The sequence below is a fragment of the Rhinolophus ferrumequinum genome, chromosome 10, assembly GCF_004115265.2.
Source record: "Rhinolophus ferrumequinum isolate MPI-CBG mRhiFer1 chromosome 10, mRhiFer1_v1.p, whole genome shotgun sequence".
In the NCBI taxonomy this organism is placed as follows: Eukaryota; Metazoa; Chordata; class Mammalia; order Chiroptera; family Rhinolophidae; genus Rhinolophus; species Rhinolophus ferrumequinum.
The window spans coordinates 15,155,384-15,171,496 of NC_046293.1; the positions used below are offsets into that span (position 1 = coordinate 15,155,384).

General features: G+C 38.6%; 2 protein-coding genes across 2 annotated transcripts; one reads left to right on the forward strand and one right to left on the reverse strand.

Annotated features, from left to right (window-relative positions):
• Positions 1-3,833: 3,833 nt before the first annotated feature.
• NOPCHAP1 (NOP protein chaperone 1) lies at positions 3,834-11,993 on the reverse strand. The gene is made up of 4 exons (XM_033118733.1): positions 11,823-11,993; positions 10,132-10,218; positions 6,377-6,513; positions 3,834-4,055 (listed from the first exon to the last, which is right to left on the reverse strand). Exons 1-4 carry the CDS (start codon positions 11,935-11,937, stop codon positions 3,849-3,851), a joined length of 546 nt encoding a protein of 181 aa, XP_032974624.1. The 5' UTR covers positions 11,938-11,993; the 3' UTR covers positions 3,834-3,848.
• LOC117028340 (spindle and kinetochore-associated protein 2-like) lies at positions 11,976-13,422 on the forward strand. The gene is given in 3 exon segments (XM_033116745.1): positions 11,976-12,119; positions 13,010-13,232; positions 13,235-13,422. Coding segments are annotated over 3 exon segments (555 nt in total).
• The last annotated feature ends 2,691 nt before the right edge of the window (positions 13,423-16,113 follow it).

The window sequence follows — 16,113 nt, forward strand, 5'->3', positions numbered from 1 at the left end:
ATATGAGAAATGAGGGATAGGGTGGATTATTATTACTACTTTGCCCAAGTGATGCCCAAGTGGATTTTTAAATGATTAAATAATAATTATGTAAAAATACATAAAATGAGAAGATTCAGCCATAAACTATCCACACAAAAATAACCAGATATTTGAGATTGTTCTAGACTTTTCTATGCATATATTATTACAGGATTAATTTACTGTACCTGACTTTGTTAACCTGCTTTTTTCAATTAACAATCTATAAGTGTCTTTCTATGTCAATAATCATACCTCTGCATATGTTCAGTGGCTTTAATTCTACTTGCTCTCTATTGTTGGACAATTAGATTTGTTTTTTGCTGTTTTAAATGTTGCAATAAATCTTATATAGAAATTTGTGAACGAAGCCATACTTATTTAATTGGATAAATTCCTAGAAGTACAGTATGAATCAAAGGATATAGTAATTTATCATCTTACTAAATTTCCCTCAACTTTTGCAACCACCATCTATTATTCTTATGCCATAATACCTCATATTTACTGAACACTGTTCTAAGCACGTGATGTATATTAACTTATTAATTTCTTACCAAAACACCTTGGGGGAAATAGTTATGCCCATTTTACAGATGGAGAAACTGAGTTGAGTGGCTGGGCTGGGGTCTGATCCAGTCAGCGTCAGAGCCTGTGCTCACAGCTCTGTGACGAGTAGGCCCACGAGGACGAGGCATGGCTTACAAACTTCGTACTTGGCTCTACAACTTAGCTATTTTGAGGCCTTAGGAAATTGCTTAGTATCTCCATGCCACTTTCTCATCTGTGAAGTGGGTATAAGCAGCATGTCTCATAAGGTGGTGGTCTTTTTTAATAAGGAAATTTATCCTGTCACAAAACAAGTTCAACAATAGTTCAGTCTACAGTGATTTGATGCAGTGACTCAGCGATGTTCTTGCTTCTCTCTATCCTTGGAGTCTCTATCCTGACTGCACCCTCAAGAGCTGGCTCTACTGATGGCCACTAGACAGGGCTTCAGGAATCATATCCAGTCATAAGATGTCCTTTTGGAAGAAAGGACACGTCTTCATGTGCCTCCTTTTCACAAATAAGTCTTTCCCTTCCAAAAGTCTACTAATCGGACTTTGCTCAGTCCTCAGTGGGAAGGTTCGTGTCCCATGTGCCCATTTCCAAACCAATCATTGCCAAGGGTTTTCCATCAACAGATGGTGGGGTGTCAACCACAAAGATCCCAACAAGATGAATTACTTTACTGACATAAAGAAAGTAGTTTAATGAACATTTATTGTACATTCCAAGTGAAAGGCACTACACTAGGCACTGAAGGAAATACAAACGGAAGCAAGACGCCATCCTTTGTCTTGTCTTTCCTGCCATGGTCGTGGATACAGGCACAAGAATAGAAACTACTCTGAAAATCATTGTTGTTTTTTTGGGTAAGTACCATATTTGATGTACAATTAAAGTATTATGAGAACTGACGGCAGATTCATTCAGAATGAAATTTTTGCTTCGAAGACCGTAACACCTAATTTTCTGATTTATAGCCATCAGTCATAGAAGATATAATACCTCCTAAGTTTGAAGAGAACATTTCATCAGCCTTAGGAATTAAACTGTTGTCCAAATGGTGGCTATCGTCTCATACCTAAGCATCAGGCAGGGAAAGCACAGGATTAGACCAACCGCTGCACAATAGTGATTTAGTTTCCAACAGACTGTAGAGCAAACTACTTACAAACAAAACGGCTTTTTAATTAAGGTATGACATACATACAAAGTGCACAAATATTAAATGTCACACATAGAAAGGGCTCGGTAAATACTAGCTATTGTCTTATCTCACAATTTGATAGGTAAAAAATATAATTTTGGTTTCATTTGCAGTTCTTTGACAAATGGGGTTGAACCTTTTTTTTTTATTTGTTCATGTCCTATGGCCTTTTCACTACTGAGATTATCAGTTGTTTTTACTAATTTGTAAGAGCCCTTTTTATACTAAAGCACTCACTCTTTGTATTATATTGCAAATATTTTCTCCAATTTGTCCCTTGCCCTTTAAATGTCTTCGCCACCCACTGGTTTATAATATTTACGTGGATGAATTTTCTGCTATTTCCTTTGAATTCAGGCTTTAATGTTCCACTTTTAAAAAAAGCTTTTGCCCAACTACATTATTAAATATTCACCATTTTAGTATATGGAACTCTTATAACTGTATTTCTTTATATTTAAATCTTTAATCCATGTAAAACTTATCATAGTACATGAGGTTAGAATCTAACCTTATTTAAAAATAGTTAGCCAGTCCTGACATTGTATATTAAATAATTATTCCATTTTACACTTACTTCCCTCATCATTCAATCTATTTCTACTTGGCTCTATAGCTCCTATAAAGTGACACGTCCCTATTCCCCTGCACAGAGCAGCCTACCATGGCTTAAAATGTCCTGTACATCCTCATACACCTGCTAATTCACTATTAACAGTGTTCAGTGCATACTGTGTACCGTGCACCATGCTAACTAGTGAACCAGACAAATGCAACTCTTCCCACAATGTAGCATAATGAATTACCTGGTAGAAGACAATCTTTAAATATCTATACCAATAATTTATCACAGGTGTGTTTGGTGCTATACAGTACAGCATTGATACACTTTCCAGCTGAAAAGTCTTATTTCCAGGTCTGTTCATTTCTTCCTACACTTAGTGAGGAACAGCCTGGGAGAGCTGGTTCCAATTTCCAAAGGGAAATAACCAGAAAGAACCTTGAGAATTATTTTTATTTATAAGATGTCTCAGGCTAATGTGAAGAGTAGGAAAAAATACTTCAAGGAGAGCCCTAAAACATTAGGGGACAATATGTCATCAGCTCAACCCACTTGGAGACTGTCCTTTAAATTCTCAGGTCCACATCCTGAGCAAAGCCAGTCCCATGGCAGATGAGATCTGAAACAAGTTTAATAGGGTCAAGAATGAAACAGAAATTCGACTCCAGTGCAGGGCCATTTTGGTCTGAAAGGGAAAGCCAGCTGTTACCTTTTGTGTTCTGTGCCCTATTTTTTTTTTGTGGTGTCCCTATTTTCTATTTTCTACATTTGATAGGTTTCAAACTGTGGGCAACTGTGTAGAATAGTTCTAATAGCTGCAGAAAAGAAAAAAAATTGCTTTATGAAAAAAAATACCATGATTTGTTTCCAACCAGTGAACTCTACATCCATTGAGTGGCTGCAGAGTTACCAACAACGATTAAACCCACAGAGTACCAGTTTTCCAGCTCAAACAGGAAAGGAGTTTTTTGTTTGTCTTTTTTTTTAATGAAAGGAGATATAACTGAGGGCAGCTAAATCAAAGTAATTCTTTTTATTGTTAAAAAAATGTCAGAAAAGTTTCTCCCTCATTAAACCCATTTTAATGCTAACAAATAAATTTGATGTTGTAATAACTTAAAAAACAACAACACCTATGTTGTTTTATCCCAGAGGATAATTTAAACAAAAACAAACTAGTGATTTGTATTTTTACTTTAAGTTTGATATGTCTGAAACATATGGCATGAAAGAAGATGCCAACAAATTCACTCATCCTGTACATAAAGGTAAGCTTTCTAAGCTAAATCTCTTTAGCATGAGATCAAAGACAGCCTGCTCTTAGAAGATCCCCAAATGTTACCTATGCCAACTCTTTAAAAGCCAGCTTCTGTTTCTCTGAGGAACAAAATACATCCAATATGACACAAAAACACCAAAGATATCTGAAATGCAAAATAACCTGCGAACGACATTCTCTTCCACAGAATTAGTAGGCATATATCACTTGTTCCTAGATGATTTATTTCCCTATTTCTTTTTTTTACTGGCAGGACTGTCCAAAACTTCTATCTTGCCTTTTCGATCTTCTGAACGAGGAAGCTTAATGTTATCTATGGTGACTTCAGAAGAGCTGCTGTCATCTTCTTCCTCAGATTCTGAACTGTCTTCTGAATACTCTTCTGAACTGTCCTCTTCTTTTGAATCAGACTGATTCATCTCAAACAAGGCCACATCCTGCAAAATCACCACGTGGGAAATTTATTATTTCAAGGCAGCAGTTCCCTAAAAAGTTGTAATAAAACAACGTTGGGAACAACCAACATTTAGCACAATATTGAAGCACAAAGGACAAGTGATGTTTATAATACATATGACACTTTTATTTTTTCAGGTGCCAGAGTCTGCCAGAGGGATTTCCATTTACTATAAGTCCCCCACAACTCAAGTCCATATATCCTGAACACACTCAACAATATTCATTCAACAAATATTAACAAACGTTAACATGAGCCAGGCAACACAGTAGGTACTAGACAGTCAACAACAACAAAATCCTTGCCTTTTGTGGAACTTATGTTTTTGAGCTGGGGTGTGCAAATTACAGCCTGCAGGCCAAACTCAGCCTGCTGCTAGTTTTGCATTAGCTCATGAGCTAAGCAGGGTTTTTATATTTTAAGTGGTAGGAAAAAATCAAAAGAAGAATGTTTCATCAAACATGAAAATTATACTAAATTCAAATTTCAGCATCCACAGATAAGGGTTATAAAACTTATCTGTTCATTCAGTACTGTCTACCGCTTCTTTCATGTAACAACGGCAGAAACGAGCAGTCATGACACAGTATGGTTCCCCAAAGCCTAAAGTATTCACTATCTGGCCCCTTACCAAAAATATTTGCTGACCTCTGTTCAAGTTGGGAAAGAAAGACAATATGCAATTACCTATAAAGCATAGTATAGGGTAGTTAAAATAAAGAAATATAAAGGAGGATAAGATAATAAAAGGGCCACTGGGGAAGGCCACTTGATGAGGTGACAATTGGTAAGAGATGGCGGGAGTCAAGATGCAGAAATCTGGGGAAGAGTATCCTACAAAGAGGGAAGGGCCTGGAGTCAGGGGACTAAACTGGAACGCGGTCAGTGAGGGGACCGGGCAGAATGGGTCAGAGAGAAAGCTGGAGGCAGGATCACACAGGCCCTGGAAGGACTTTGAATTTATTAAAAATGTGATAGGAAGCCCCCGACTCCCAAACTGTGGGTAAAGAGTGAAGAACAGACTCTAGGGAAGAAAGGGTGGAAGCAGCGAGACCTGTTGGGAAATTATTGTAACAGTCCAAAGGGGAGACCAGGATTACTTGGACCAAAGGTAGCTGAGGTCATGCAAAGTGATTGGATTTGGGATATGTTCTAGAGGTAGAGCTAAGCAGAAGTGCTGATGAATTACACATTAACAGTGGTGTCAGCTCTATCCAGAAATAAAGGGAATTCCAGTGTAGAAATAAGATATGAGCCTATACTGAGAGACAACTTTCCCATGTAGCTTATGTAAATCTGTTTTGTTAGATAACGTATTCTGTTAAACACGCCATTAATTTTTGCACTCGCAATGAATCAGACTTGTGATTACCTCGTTGGGTCTTGGATGGAGAAAAAAAATCCAGTTAGAACATTTAGTAAATTAATGGCACAAGATAACAAATGTACACGCTAAGTGAAATAAGTCAGACTGAGAAAGACAAATACCATGTGATCTCATTTATATGTGGAATCTAAAGAACAGAATAAACGAAGAAACAAAACAGAAATAGACTCATAGATACAGATGAACAAACTGATGGTTGCTAGATGGAAGAGGGGTTGGAGGATGGGAGAGAAAGTGAAGGGATTAAAAAGTACAATTGGTAGTCACAAAATAGTCACAGGGATGTGAAATACAACATGGGGAATATAATCAATAATCTTGTAAAGGCTATGTAGGGTACCAGATGGGCACTGGCCTTACTGGAGGGATCACTTCATAGATTATATAAATGCCTAACCACTGCACTGTACACCTCAAACTAATATAAACTAATATTGAATGTCAACTATAATTAAAATATATACATATATAGTCATAGGATGTAGAGTACAGCATAGGGAATATAGCCAATGGTAATATAATAGCTCTGTATGGTGTCAAGAGGTAGACTTGTTGGGGTTATCACTTGTTGAGTTGTGTAGATGTCCGATCATTGTGTTGTTTTGTACACCTGAAACTAATAAAACAATTTTTAAAAACCCCAAAAATGATAACGAATGTAATATTTGACTTAAAAAAGCCCTCCTATGATTCTATATTACTAAATCCCTACACTTCACCCAGGAAAGCTTATCAACCCATAAGATCCTTAATCATACAGCAACCAAAGTACCCATGCAGTACTGGAAACATGAGCTGACTTTCCAGGAAGGAAAATAACTGGAATTAAAATAGAAAAGTTCTCTCTTTTTTTAGGTGACCAGGCACACTGGTAATTTTACTTTATGAAATCAAAAAAAGCACAGTTTGTATACCATTTGTATAACTTTTCCAAGAGTTTCATCGATATTTTCAATATTGAAACGATCAGGTGGTGCAGCTGCCATTTCTTTTCTTAGCTTTTCATTTGCCTGAGCCATCTGTGGGAGAAAGGTCTGTACTTGGTCCAATACTAAGGAGAGAAAACATAGTGTATCGATAGTTAGTATTTGGCCAAACTTCAAATGTTTAAATCCAGAATTTCCTATAAAACACTTCTGAATTTAATAGTAATAATAATCATCATGCTTAAAAAATCTTTCATGTTCCTTCCATTTAAAAACCTCCATCCTCTTCTGAATTCTTAGAGCCATAGGGTCACACAATTCGGCAATTACTTCTCAATGTTTTGTTTGTGTTTTTCATATATCCCCAGAACTGTAACCTCCTCGAAGGCTGGCATTCAACAAACAGCAACTTAATAAGAAGGCAGTTTGATTTTACAGTTAAGTGCAGCAGGCGGTGGGGCAGACTACAGGTTATTAATAGAATCCCGTTCCCTTCTTACTATCTGAATTACCTTGAGCACGTGAATTAAGTAGTGGTTGTTTTCACCTGTCCAACATCTGTTCCCCTTTCTTCTGATAAAATGACCCTTTCTCTTAAGCTCTGTCACTCTGAGTCACTCTTGTCCTTCCCCCCAAGTATGTCTACATGTTCCACAACCTTGGCCACCGTGATTTGGTTCAGCTGACATATTCAGTGACACTGTGATCTAGTCGGGCCAATAAGAAATCAGCCTGGGACACAGTTTGAACTGTTGAGAAAGAACCTTCTCAGTGAGTGTGTGACAGAGCAAGCTGCTGTACGTAAGGCTGGAGCTCCTGAAAATCTGGCCAACTTACCACATGTAGGGAAGGAGCCTGCTCTAGATTAAACCAACACCCAGGAAAACAGAGCTAAGAGATGCAGAGCAGCAGACTCCTCATGACACTGAGCACCTGGGTGACAATGTACCTGAAATCACCAGGGTTTTTTTCCCCTAATAACATGACCCAATATAATCAATTATTATTATTATTTTAATTAAGGCAATCTGAGCTTAATTTCAGTCATTTACAACCACAGGAGTCCTAACTAAAACATTTAACTTGACCACTTGAAACCTCAGTTTACTCATCTGTGAAATGGGTGGTTAATTGCCAGGTACTGTGCTAACCACAGGGGAGTCAACAAACAAGGATAATTTTTTCTCTCCCAAAAGGCCTGGCATGTAATTAGCTCAAAACTTAAGTCATTGATAACAGCTAAACAGGTGAACTGAAATATCCAGAGTATGGAAGAAAAAAAGAAAATGGTGGTAAGGTCAAGAAATGTCCTTTAGTTGCAAAATAGGGCTGCTAGAAGGATTAAATGAGGTTGCATACATTTAATCAAACATTAGCTCCACACGATGCCTGGCACAGACTAAATAGGGAATAAATGTGAGCTATCATGCCCCTTCAGATAGAGAGAGAAATCACTGAGAAAAGTAAATTCTGTGTCTGCAGATTTAAATCTATTACCTCAAACGGAGGATGAGGCCAGATTGTTGTTCTGCTTTGGTTTTTAACTAATGGATCATGTGGAGCAAAACAAGGACCTATATGTGTGGCATAAACCATGATTCTGAGAATCCAAGTATTTCTGTGGTACTCTGGAAAGAGTACATGCTAAACCCTTGAAGCTAGGCCAGCTATAGTTCTTCTAAACAGAATCAAACAAAATCTAGCATACAACAACACAAAATTCAAAATGCTCAGCATTCAATAAAAATTACTAAGTATGCAAATAAGCAGGACAATATAATACATACACAGTAGGAAAAAAATCAATAAAAATAGATTCAGAAATGGCACAGATGATAGACTCAGCAACAAGAATGTTAAAACAGCTATTATAAATATGCTCCACACATTCGAGAAAGCAGAGAAAGACACAAACACCATGAGAAAAGAAATGAAAGATATAAATAAAAGACTCAAGTTTGAACTTCTAGAGACGGAAACTACAATATTGAACTTGAAAAATAAACTGGATGGGATTAAACAGCAGACTAGATAATAAAGAAGAAAAGATTAATGAACTTGAGGATACAGCAATAGAAACTACCCAAAATGAAACACATAAAAAATAAGACTGAAAAACAAAACAAAACCAAGTACCACAGTGCTGTGGGGCAATTTTAAGAAGCAAAATTATGTGTAATTGGAGTCCCTGCGGGAAAGGTGAGAGCCGGGAGACAGAAAAAATATCTGAAGAAGAAAATAACCAAAAATTTCCCAAATTTGATGAAAACTATAAACCCAGAGATCCAAGACACTCAACAAACCCTATGCTCAAGAATCACAAAGAAAACTGTAACAAGACACATCATCAACAAACTGGTAAAAACCAGTGATAAAAAAAATCTTAAAAACAGCCAGAGAAAAAAGGAAATATTTCATATATGACAAAGATAAGAATGACAGCAGACTTCTCATCAGAAACAATATAAGTCAGAAGACAGCAGAGCAACATCCTTAAACTACAGAAAGATTAAAAAATTTAAAAACCTGTCAACCTAGAATCCTATATGCATTGAAAACATCTTTCAAAACCGAAAACAAAATAAATACTTTCTCAGAAATACAAAGGCTGGTGAATTCATTACCAGCAGGCCTGCACTGTAAAAAATGGTATTTACCAATAAGATAAACAACCTGATTGTTAAAATGAGCTAAAGATCTGAACAGACTTTTCACCAAAGACATATAAATGATTACTCAACACAGGAAAGATGTTCAACATCACCAGTCATTAGGGAAAAACAAAGATCACGATGCGATACCCTACATATACATAAGAAGAGCTAAAAGACAGACCACACCATGTATTCCTGAGGATGTGTAACACCTAAGGCAGCGAAACACGTGTACTGGGCTGGTGGGAATGCAAAATGATATGGCCATTTCCTCTTTATAAAAACATACACTTTCCATATGACCTAACAATTCCACTTCAGCTACGCACCTGCCTGCCCCAGATGAAAACCTACGTCCACACAAAAGCTTGTGTTTCAATGGAGAGCCACCATGCAGTCATTTTAGCTGTAGTAGATTTCGTGCATACTGTGGTTAAGTTCCCCTCTCAGAAGACTCATGACATCTTTGTTTTAGAGACATGATAACCTCATGCATCATTTACAGTGTTTTCACTGAATTTTTGTCTTTCTTCTTCTTTTCTTTTTTAACATTAAGTGTGAATTACACAGATGTTGAGTATTACATGAACTGTGTATGAACAAAGTCTGAGTGTGGTACAGATTTATAAATGTGCAGTACAGCAATATTATTGAGCAATCAATGAACAGAATTGGCTCTGTTATGTCATGTTACGAGTAACATTTACCATTTAAATAATTGTGTCCACTTTAATCAGATGTGGTGATGTTCTCTCATACACGTGTATTAAATTTGGGCTCAGTAACCTCTAAAAAATTTTTCTGCGGCGATTAACAATAATTGTTTTCATTTTCCAAAAATTCACCCCACAAGGAGTTTTTCTGGGAAAAGTTACTGTCTGAAGGCAGGTGAATAACGTGGGAAATTCTACCCTGGTGCACAGGCTTCACAATGTAAATCCCAAGTAAGATTTGGCTCTGTGGTTTAATATCTGACCAAGGAGGCAGAGATTGTCACATCAAATAACTGCTTAATTGGGCAGAATTTAATGTCAGAAAGGGTTCTGGAGAGAGGAAGAGAGAAAAAGAGAGAGAGGGAAGAGTACTTACAGGGACTCCTCTCTATCCGAACTGTTTGAAGAGTGGAATTCTTTCTGGAATTAGGCTTGGAGTTGATGAACAACCTGTCCCATATACCTGAAAACACACACACACGTAAGTGACTACATTCCATGACCCTCCACATTTTCCAGGACGTTTTTGTTTTTTTTGTTGTTTTTTTACAAAAGAAGCACCCCAAGTTCCAGTACAACATTTTACTTCTGTATGCACATCTATCTTCCCTTTCTTAAGCCTGTCACATATATCTCTGTGTCATCAATACTGGATAAGTGCACACTAAACTGCACCCTTCTGGATCAGAAATCCATCAGTGACAAATGTGGGTCTGCAATGACAGAATGGAAGCAGCAGTACAGAATACAGTAACGGTTAAGTGAAGCCAGAAATGGTTTCTAGCTGCACTATATTGGGCAAATTACCTAACCTCTTCAAGCATTAGTTTCTTCATTTGCAAAAACGTGCCTGCCTGGTTAGTTCCCCTTCAGTAAAGATGGCCAATCTAGACAAAACAGCCCTTTGGAGAAATTTTGTCCCCCCACTCCATCTATTCAGCCTCATCATTCGCTATTCCTCAAATCAACCCAACTCTCCAGCCCATCTGAGCTCGGAGAACAGGACTTGTCTTTCAAAACACAAGGCTTTGGACACCCTGTTTCCAACACCTGCAAACTCTCACTCTGGTACAAAAATCCTATTCACTCACAAAGCAGAGCTCAACAAACATTCGTGGCTTACTACTTCAGGCCTAGCAACTGGATTAGTGTAAAGATCTTGGACTCTGGAGTCAGACAGACTGGACTCAAATCCCAATTTTGTTACTTTCCAGCCACATATTCTCTGGCGAGTTGCTTCTCTGTACGAGACACCATGACTGCGTTTCCCCATCTATAAAATGGAGGTAACAGAACCTTCTGCACAGGGTTGTTGTGAGGATGTAGATTAGTTAATTCCTGGGCCATGGTTAAGCACTACATATGCTTTGGCTATTACTACAACTCCTTCGGGTGCTCTGAGTTCTCACAGAACCATTTCTTCAAGCTAATACTTATTGAAAATATACGCAAGACCTTAAGCGCACTCTCACAAAAATTCTACAGGTACTACTACCTCCATTTTCCAAATGTCAAAACTGCGGCGTTGAGAAGGTAAGTAACTCCTAAAGTCAGCCACTGCTAATTACCTGGGAGCTGAGATTCGAACTCATGACTTTTAAATTCTCTACTATGGTGTGTGAAGTCTTGTGTGGGTTCCCTGGACCCACGTCTCCCTCTACAAGAGCGGAACTGAGGGTTGGTTGTGTGAGCATGGAGAGGCGGGGATGAGGGTAATCCCTAACAGTTCTCTGCTCCCCACCAGCCAACGGCTTGGACTGACAGCAGACCCTCAGGCCCTCCCCTTATGGGAGGTGTCTCGCGTGCTCCGCAGAGTGGGCGCTCAGTACTAGGCGGAACGTAAGAACCATCCCTGGCCCAGCAGCCCGACGCCCGCCCTCCACCCACTACCTCCCATCCCCCACCCCCACGGCAGCTGGCACGCCGGAGCCCTGCGGTCACCCCCCGGACTCCCCTTGGGGGTACGGGCCTAGGCAAGGAGCCGCCCCCCACCTCCTCCCGGGCTGCTCGGGCCGCGGGCGGCCCGCCGCACGTGCGCGCCCCACGCCGCCGCCACCCTCCCGTCACCTCCGCGGCCGCCGTTCCCCGCCGTCAGCAGCTCCTTGGACACTGAGACCCCAGAGACATCCGAGGTGCACGAGGAAGAGCTCGGGCTGGACGGGGGTCCACCGGGCACCTCCATGCCTCTCCAGGCTTCAGAGCCAGCCCACCCAGGCCCGGATGCAGGAAAGAAGCTCATGCAGGGGTGGGACCAGGGCCACGATTGGAGGAAATGGTGGTGGGCAGGGCCAGGGGCGGGGCGAGGGCCGCCCGCCGCTTGGGGACACCTGGCGGAACCTTGAGGTCATATCTAGTGCGGGAAAAGTAAGGTTGCGACTCTTAAGGCCCTGCCATTGGATGACAGATGGCAAGGCTCGGTTTTTACCTAGCTAAACAAATCAGGACGTTAAGAGCGCACCATGGGCTGCCCTCCTCTTCATTCTTTAAACATGTTTTTCAATTGTGGTAAAAAAAAAACCCTAATTTTCCATCTTAACCATTTTTAAGTGTGCAGTTTAGAAGTGCCAGTTATTGTCACAGTGTTATGTGACATAATTTTTTCATTTTGCAAAACTGAAACTTTATTGAGCAATGCCCTTGCCCCCATCGTCCCCTGCCTCCAGCACTTCGTAACCACCATTCAATTTCTTTCTGTTTCTGTGTGTTTGTCTCGGATAGTTCATGTAAGTAGAATCATATAGTATTTCTCTTTTCATGACTGATGTATTTCACTTAGTATTTCACAGTATAATGTTGTCAAAATGTATCCCTATTGTAGCATGTGGTAGGATTCCTTTCTTTTTTAAGACTCAATAATATTCCATTCTATGCATATACCACATTTTCTTTATCCATTCATCCATGATGGATATTGGGTTGCTTTTACCTCTCTGCTATCGTGAATAATGCTGTAATAACATTGGTGTGCAAATATACCTTCAAGATCCTGCTTTCAGTTCTTTTTGATTTATACCCAGAAGTGTGATTACTGAATATATGGTAATTATTATTTTTGAAGAACCTCCATACTGGTTTCCTCAATGGCTGTACTATCTTATATGCCCACTAGCAGTGCATAAGTGTTCTAATTACTCCACATCCTCACCAACACTTACTATTTTTTTGAGTTTAAAAGCAATATATATATATATATATATATATATATATATATATATATATGCCATCCTAGTGGGTGTGAGATAATATTTGATAAGCTGGAATTGATGTTCCAGAAAGCTGACTCTGATCTGGATTACATTCAATACAGAGTGGAATATGAAATCAAGACTAATCATCCTGATTCTGCAGGCGAGAAAAATCCAGTTACACTCTTAAAGGAATTGTCAGCAATAAAGTCTCAATATCAAACTTTGCATGCATGCTTTAAACCAATTGCTGTCAAGCAGAAAGACACTGAGAGCCTCATTTGTGCTACTTTGCTACTTTCAATTAGATTACGACCATGATGCAAGAACTACAAAAGCAAACAGACCTGCAGCTGTCACCACTAACTAAAGAAGAGAGAACTGCTGCACAGCAATTAAAATCTCACATGTCAGACTTAAGAAGAAATGGATTTGCAAAAGGGAACTCTAATAGAGAAGAGATCAATTCCAGAGAGATTTAGGAAGATGTCCTGTTAGCACTTGATGACTAGAGGTGGAGCATGGTGAAGGTGGAGATTTGGCTTGGGTGACTAGGTAGCAATGCCTTTCACAAGAGAGGGGAATAAAAAAATAGGGCAGATATATAAATAAATTTCAGACAAAAGGATGGAATGAAATAAAGGGATTTAAAATATATATGCACATACACTTAGTCTTGCAATTTTAGGCAAGGAAGTCTCTTAACACAATTTTGTATCTGTTGTTTTTTTTTTTTTTTTTTTAATAAAGATTTTATTGGGGAAGGAGAACAGGACTCCATTGGGGGAACAGTGTGTACTTCCAGGGCTGTTTTTCCAAGTCAAGTTGCTGTCCCCTCAATCCCAGTTGTAGTGCCGTTGCAGGCATTGAACCGGCAACCTTGTGGTTGAGAGGACGCACTCCAACCAACTGAGCCATCCAGGAGCTCAGCAGCAGCTCAGCTCAAGGTGCCGTGTTCAATCTTTGTTGCAGGGGGCGGAGCCCACCATCCCTTGCGGGACTCGAGGAATTGAACTGGCAACTTTGTGGTTGAGCCCACTGGCCCATGTGGGAACCGAACCGGCAGCCCTCGGAGTCAGGAGCACGGAGCTCCAACCGCCTGAGCCACCGGGCCGGCTCTGTATCTGTTTTTATATAATCGGGATAACATAGATGTCCTGTCCTACTGTTAAAAGAATGGTCATGTACTATCAGTCAGTGAAATGTGAATGAGTATGCTTTGGAAATTAAAGGATAGAAAAAAACATATTTGTATTATATTATACATTGTATACGTATAGAATTTTCAATTTTTGAACATTTTGATTGTAGATGTGGTCACATTATCAATGAGATTGGATGTGACCTATAGTCTAACATAAAACCGAAACTTTGTAATAAAAAATAATAATAATCTGTAACCCCAAAAAGGCATATTTGAGGGTGGCAAACTCTGCTTCCCTTCAACACTCACACTCTTAGTAACCTTATCTAGTACCATGACTTTAAATATTATCTGCCTACTGATAGAAGGAAAGTTTTCTTTATAGCTTGGGAATGGGAAAAACTTTCTAAACTATAATTCAAAATCAAGAAGCAGTAAGGGAAAAGATTGGTGAATTTGATACATAAAAATTCAAAAACAACTTATACATAAGAAAAATCAGTGTAAGAAATGTAAAACGTTAATGGCAATCTTGAAAACAAGACATTTGACTTATATTACTGAAAAGAGTTAATACCCATGACGTAAAAAAGCTTCTAAAAACTGAGAAGAAATAGAGCAGTAACTCCGTGGAAAAATGGGCTAGAGAAATGCACAGACAATTCACAGAAATAGAAATACAAGAGATGCCTGAGCTCTCTTCTATTTAAAAAAAATTGCAAAAGGAAATGACACTGAGGAACCATTTGCCATCTATCAGCTTGGCAATAATAAAAAATTATAACATACCTTCTGCCAAAGTTGTGGGCAACCAGGCGCTGCCATACATTAAAATTGAGAATGCAAAATGGTAGAGTTGCTGTGGAAAGGATTCGGCATTATCTAGAAAAATTACATATGCATTTACCTTTTTATCCAAAAATTCCTAACAGTGGTTTGGGAAAAAATACAAAATAACATATGCACTGTGAGACTATTCGTAATACTAAACAACTGAAATAATCCAGATGTCCATCAGTAGGGATCTGGTTGATTAAACACACAATGGAGTACTATGCAATGTCAAAAGGAATGAGGAAAATCTCCATATCCTGCTTTGGAGTGATCTTCTGGATAAACTGGTAAGTGAATAAGCAGATTGCAAAACAGTGTTTATAGTCTGCTGCCTTTTGTGTCATAAAGTGAGGAAAATACCTGTATATTTGTATATACATACTCGTCCATACACAAACATGTTTACATTTTCAAAAAGAAACAGTGGAGTATAAGTCAAAATGAATAAAATAGCTACCTGGAAGGGAAAGGAAGGAACAGGGCAGGGAAGGATATTAGACTTCTCTGAATGTACTTTGTTTTATAGTTTGACTTTGGAATCAGATAAATATTAGGTTGATGCAAAAGTAATTGCGGTTTTTGCAATTATTTTTAACCCTTTAAACTGCAATTACTTTTGCACCTACCTGATACCTTACATACTTAAAAGCAAAAGGATAGAAAATTCTCCCAAAAAACTGATAAGGGACTGAAATAAGTGAATTTAACTACATACCGAGTTTGTGGCATAACAACACAGAAAAGAATTATTTTAGGTAACTTTAAAACAATATTTGGATGGCATATTCTTAGCAAGATGTATCTCAAGGACAACGACCATAATCACACAATCAAAGAGAAATCTTAAAATGTATTTTCAATCGTCTGAATTTTCAATAGTATTATTGGTATGCCTATTTTGAAACTGCTGTATGAATATTATTGGATAAAGCCAATAAGTAATACGTTAATATCATTTGCAACTCAGATTTTTTTTTTTGTTTAAGAGAAAAAATATACAAATAAAACCCTCCTGGAATCTTAAATTTGAATTGGTAGTATCTGTATAAGCTCATGATTTCCTTTTCTGTTTGTGAAAAACTACTTGGTCCCTCGCTTGGTTCACTGGAAAGTCTAGAAGCGATAACAGCTTATCATAACAAGCATCTAGATCATGCCTGCTAAATACCTTTCCTCAATAAACGGAACAGAGATT

Excerpts from the sequence above, each read along its gene's own strand:
- NOPCHAP1 (XM_033118733.1), bottom strand. The coding sequence starts at position 11,937 with ATGGAGGTGCCCGGTGGACCCCCGTCCAGCCCGAGCTCTTCCTCGTGC. Across the intron at positions 10,219-11,822 it reads GGGGAACGGCGGCCGCGGAG|GTATATGGGACAGGTTGTTC; the intron begins GTGACGGGAGGG and ends GTGTGTTTTCAG. Across the intron at positions 6,514-10,131 it reads TCGGATAGAGAGGAGTCCCT|TATTGGACCAAGTACAGACC; the intron begins GTAAGTACTCTT and ends TTCTCTCCTTAG.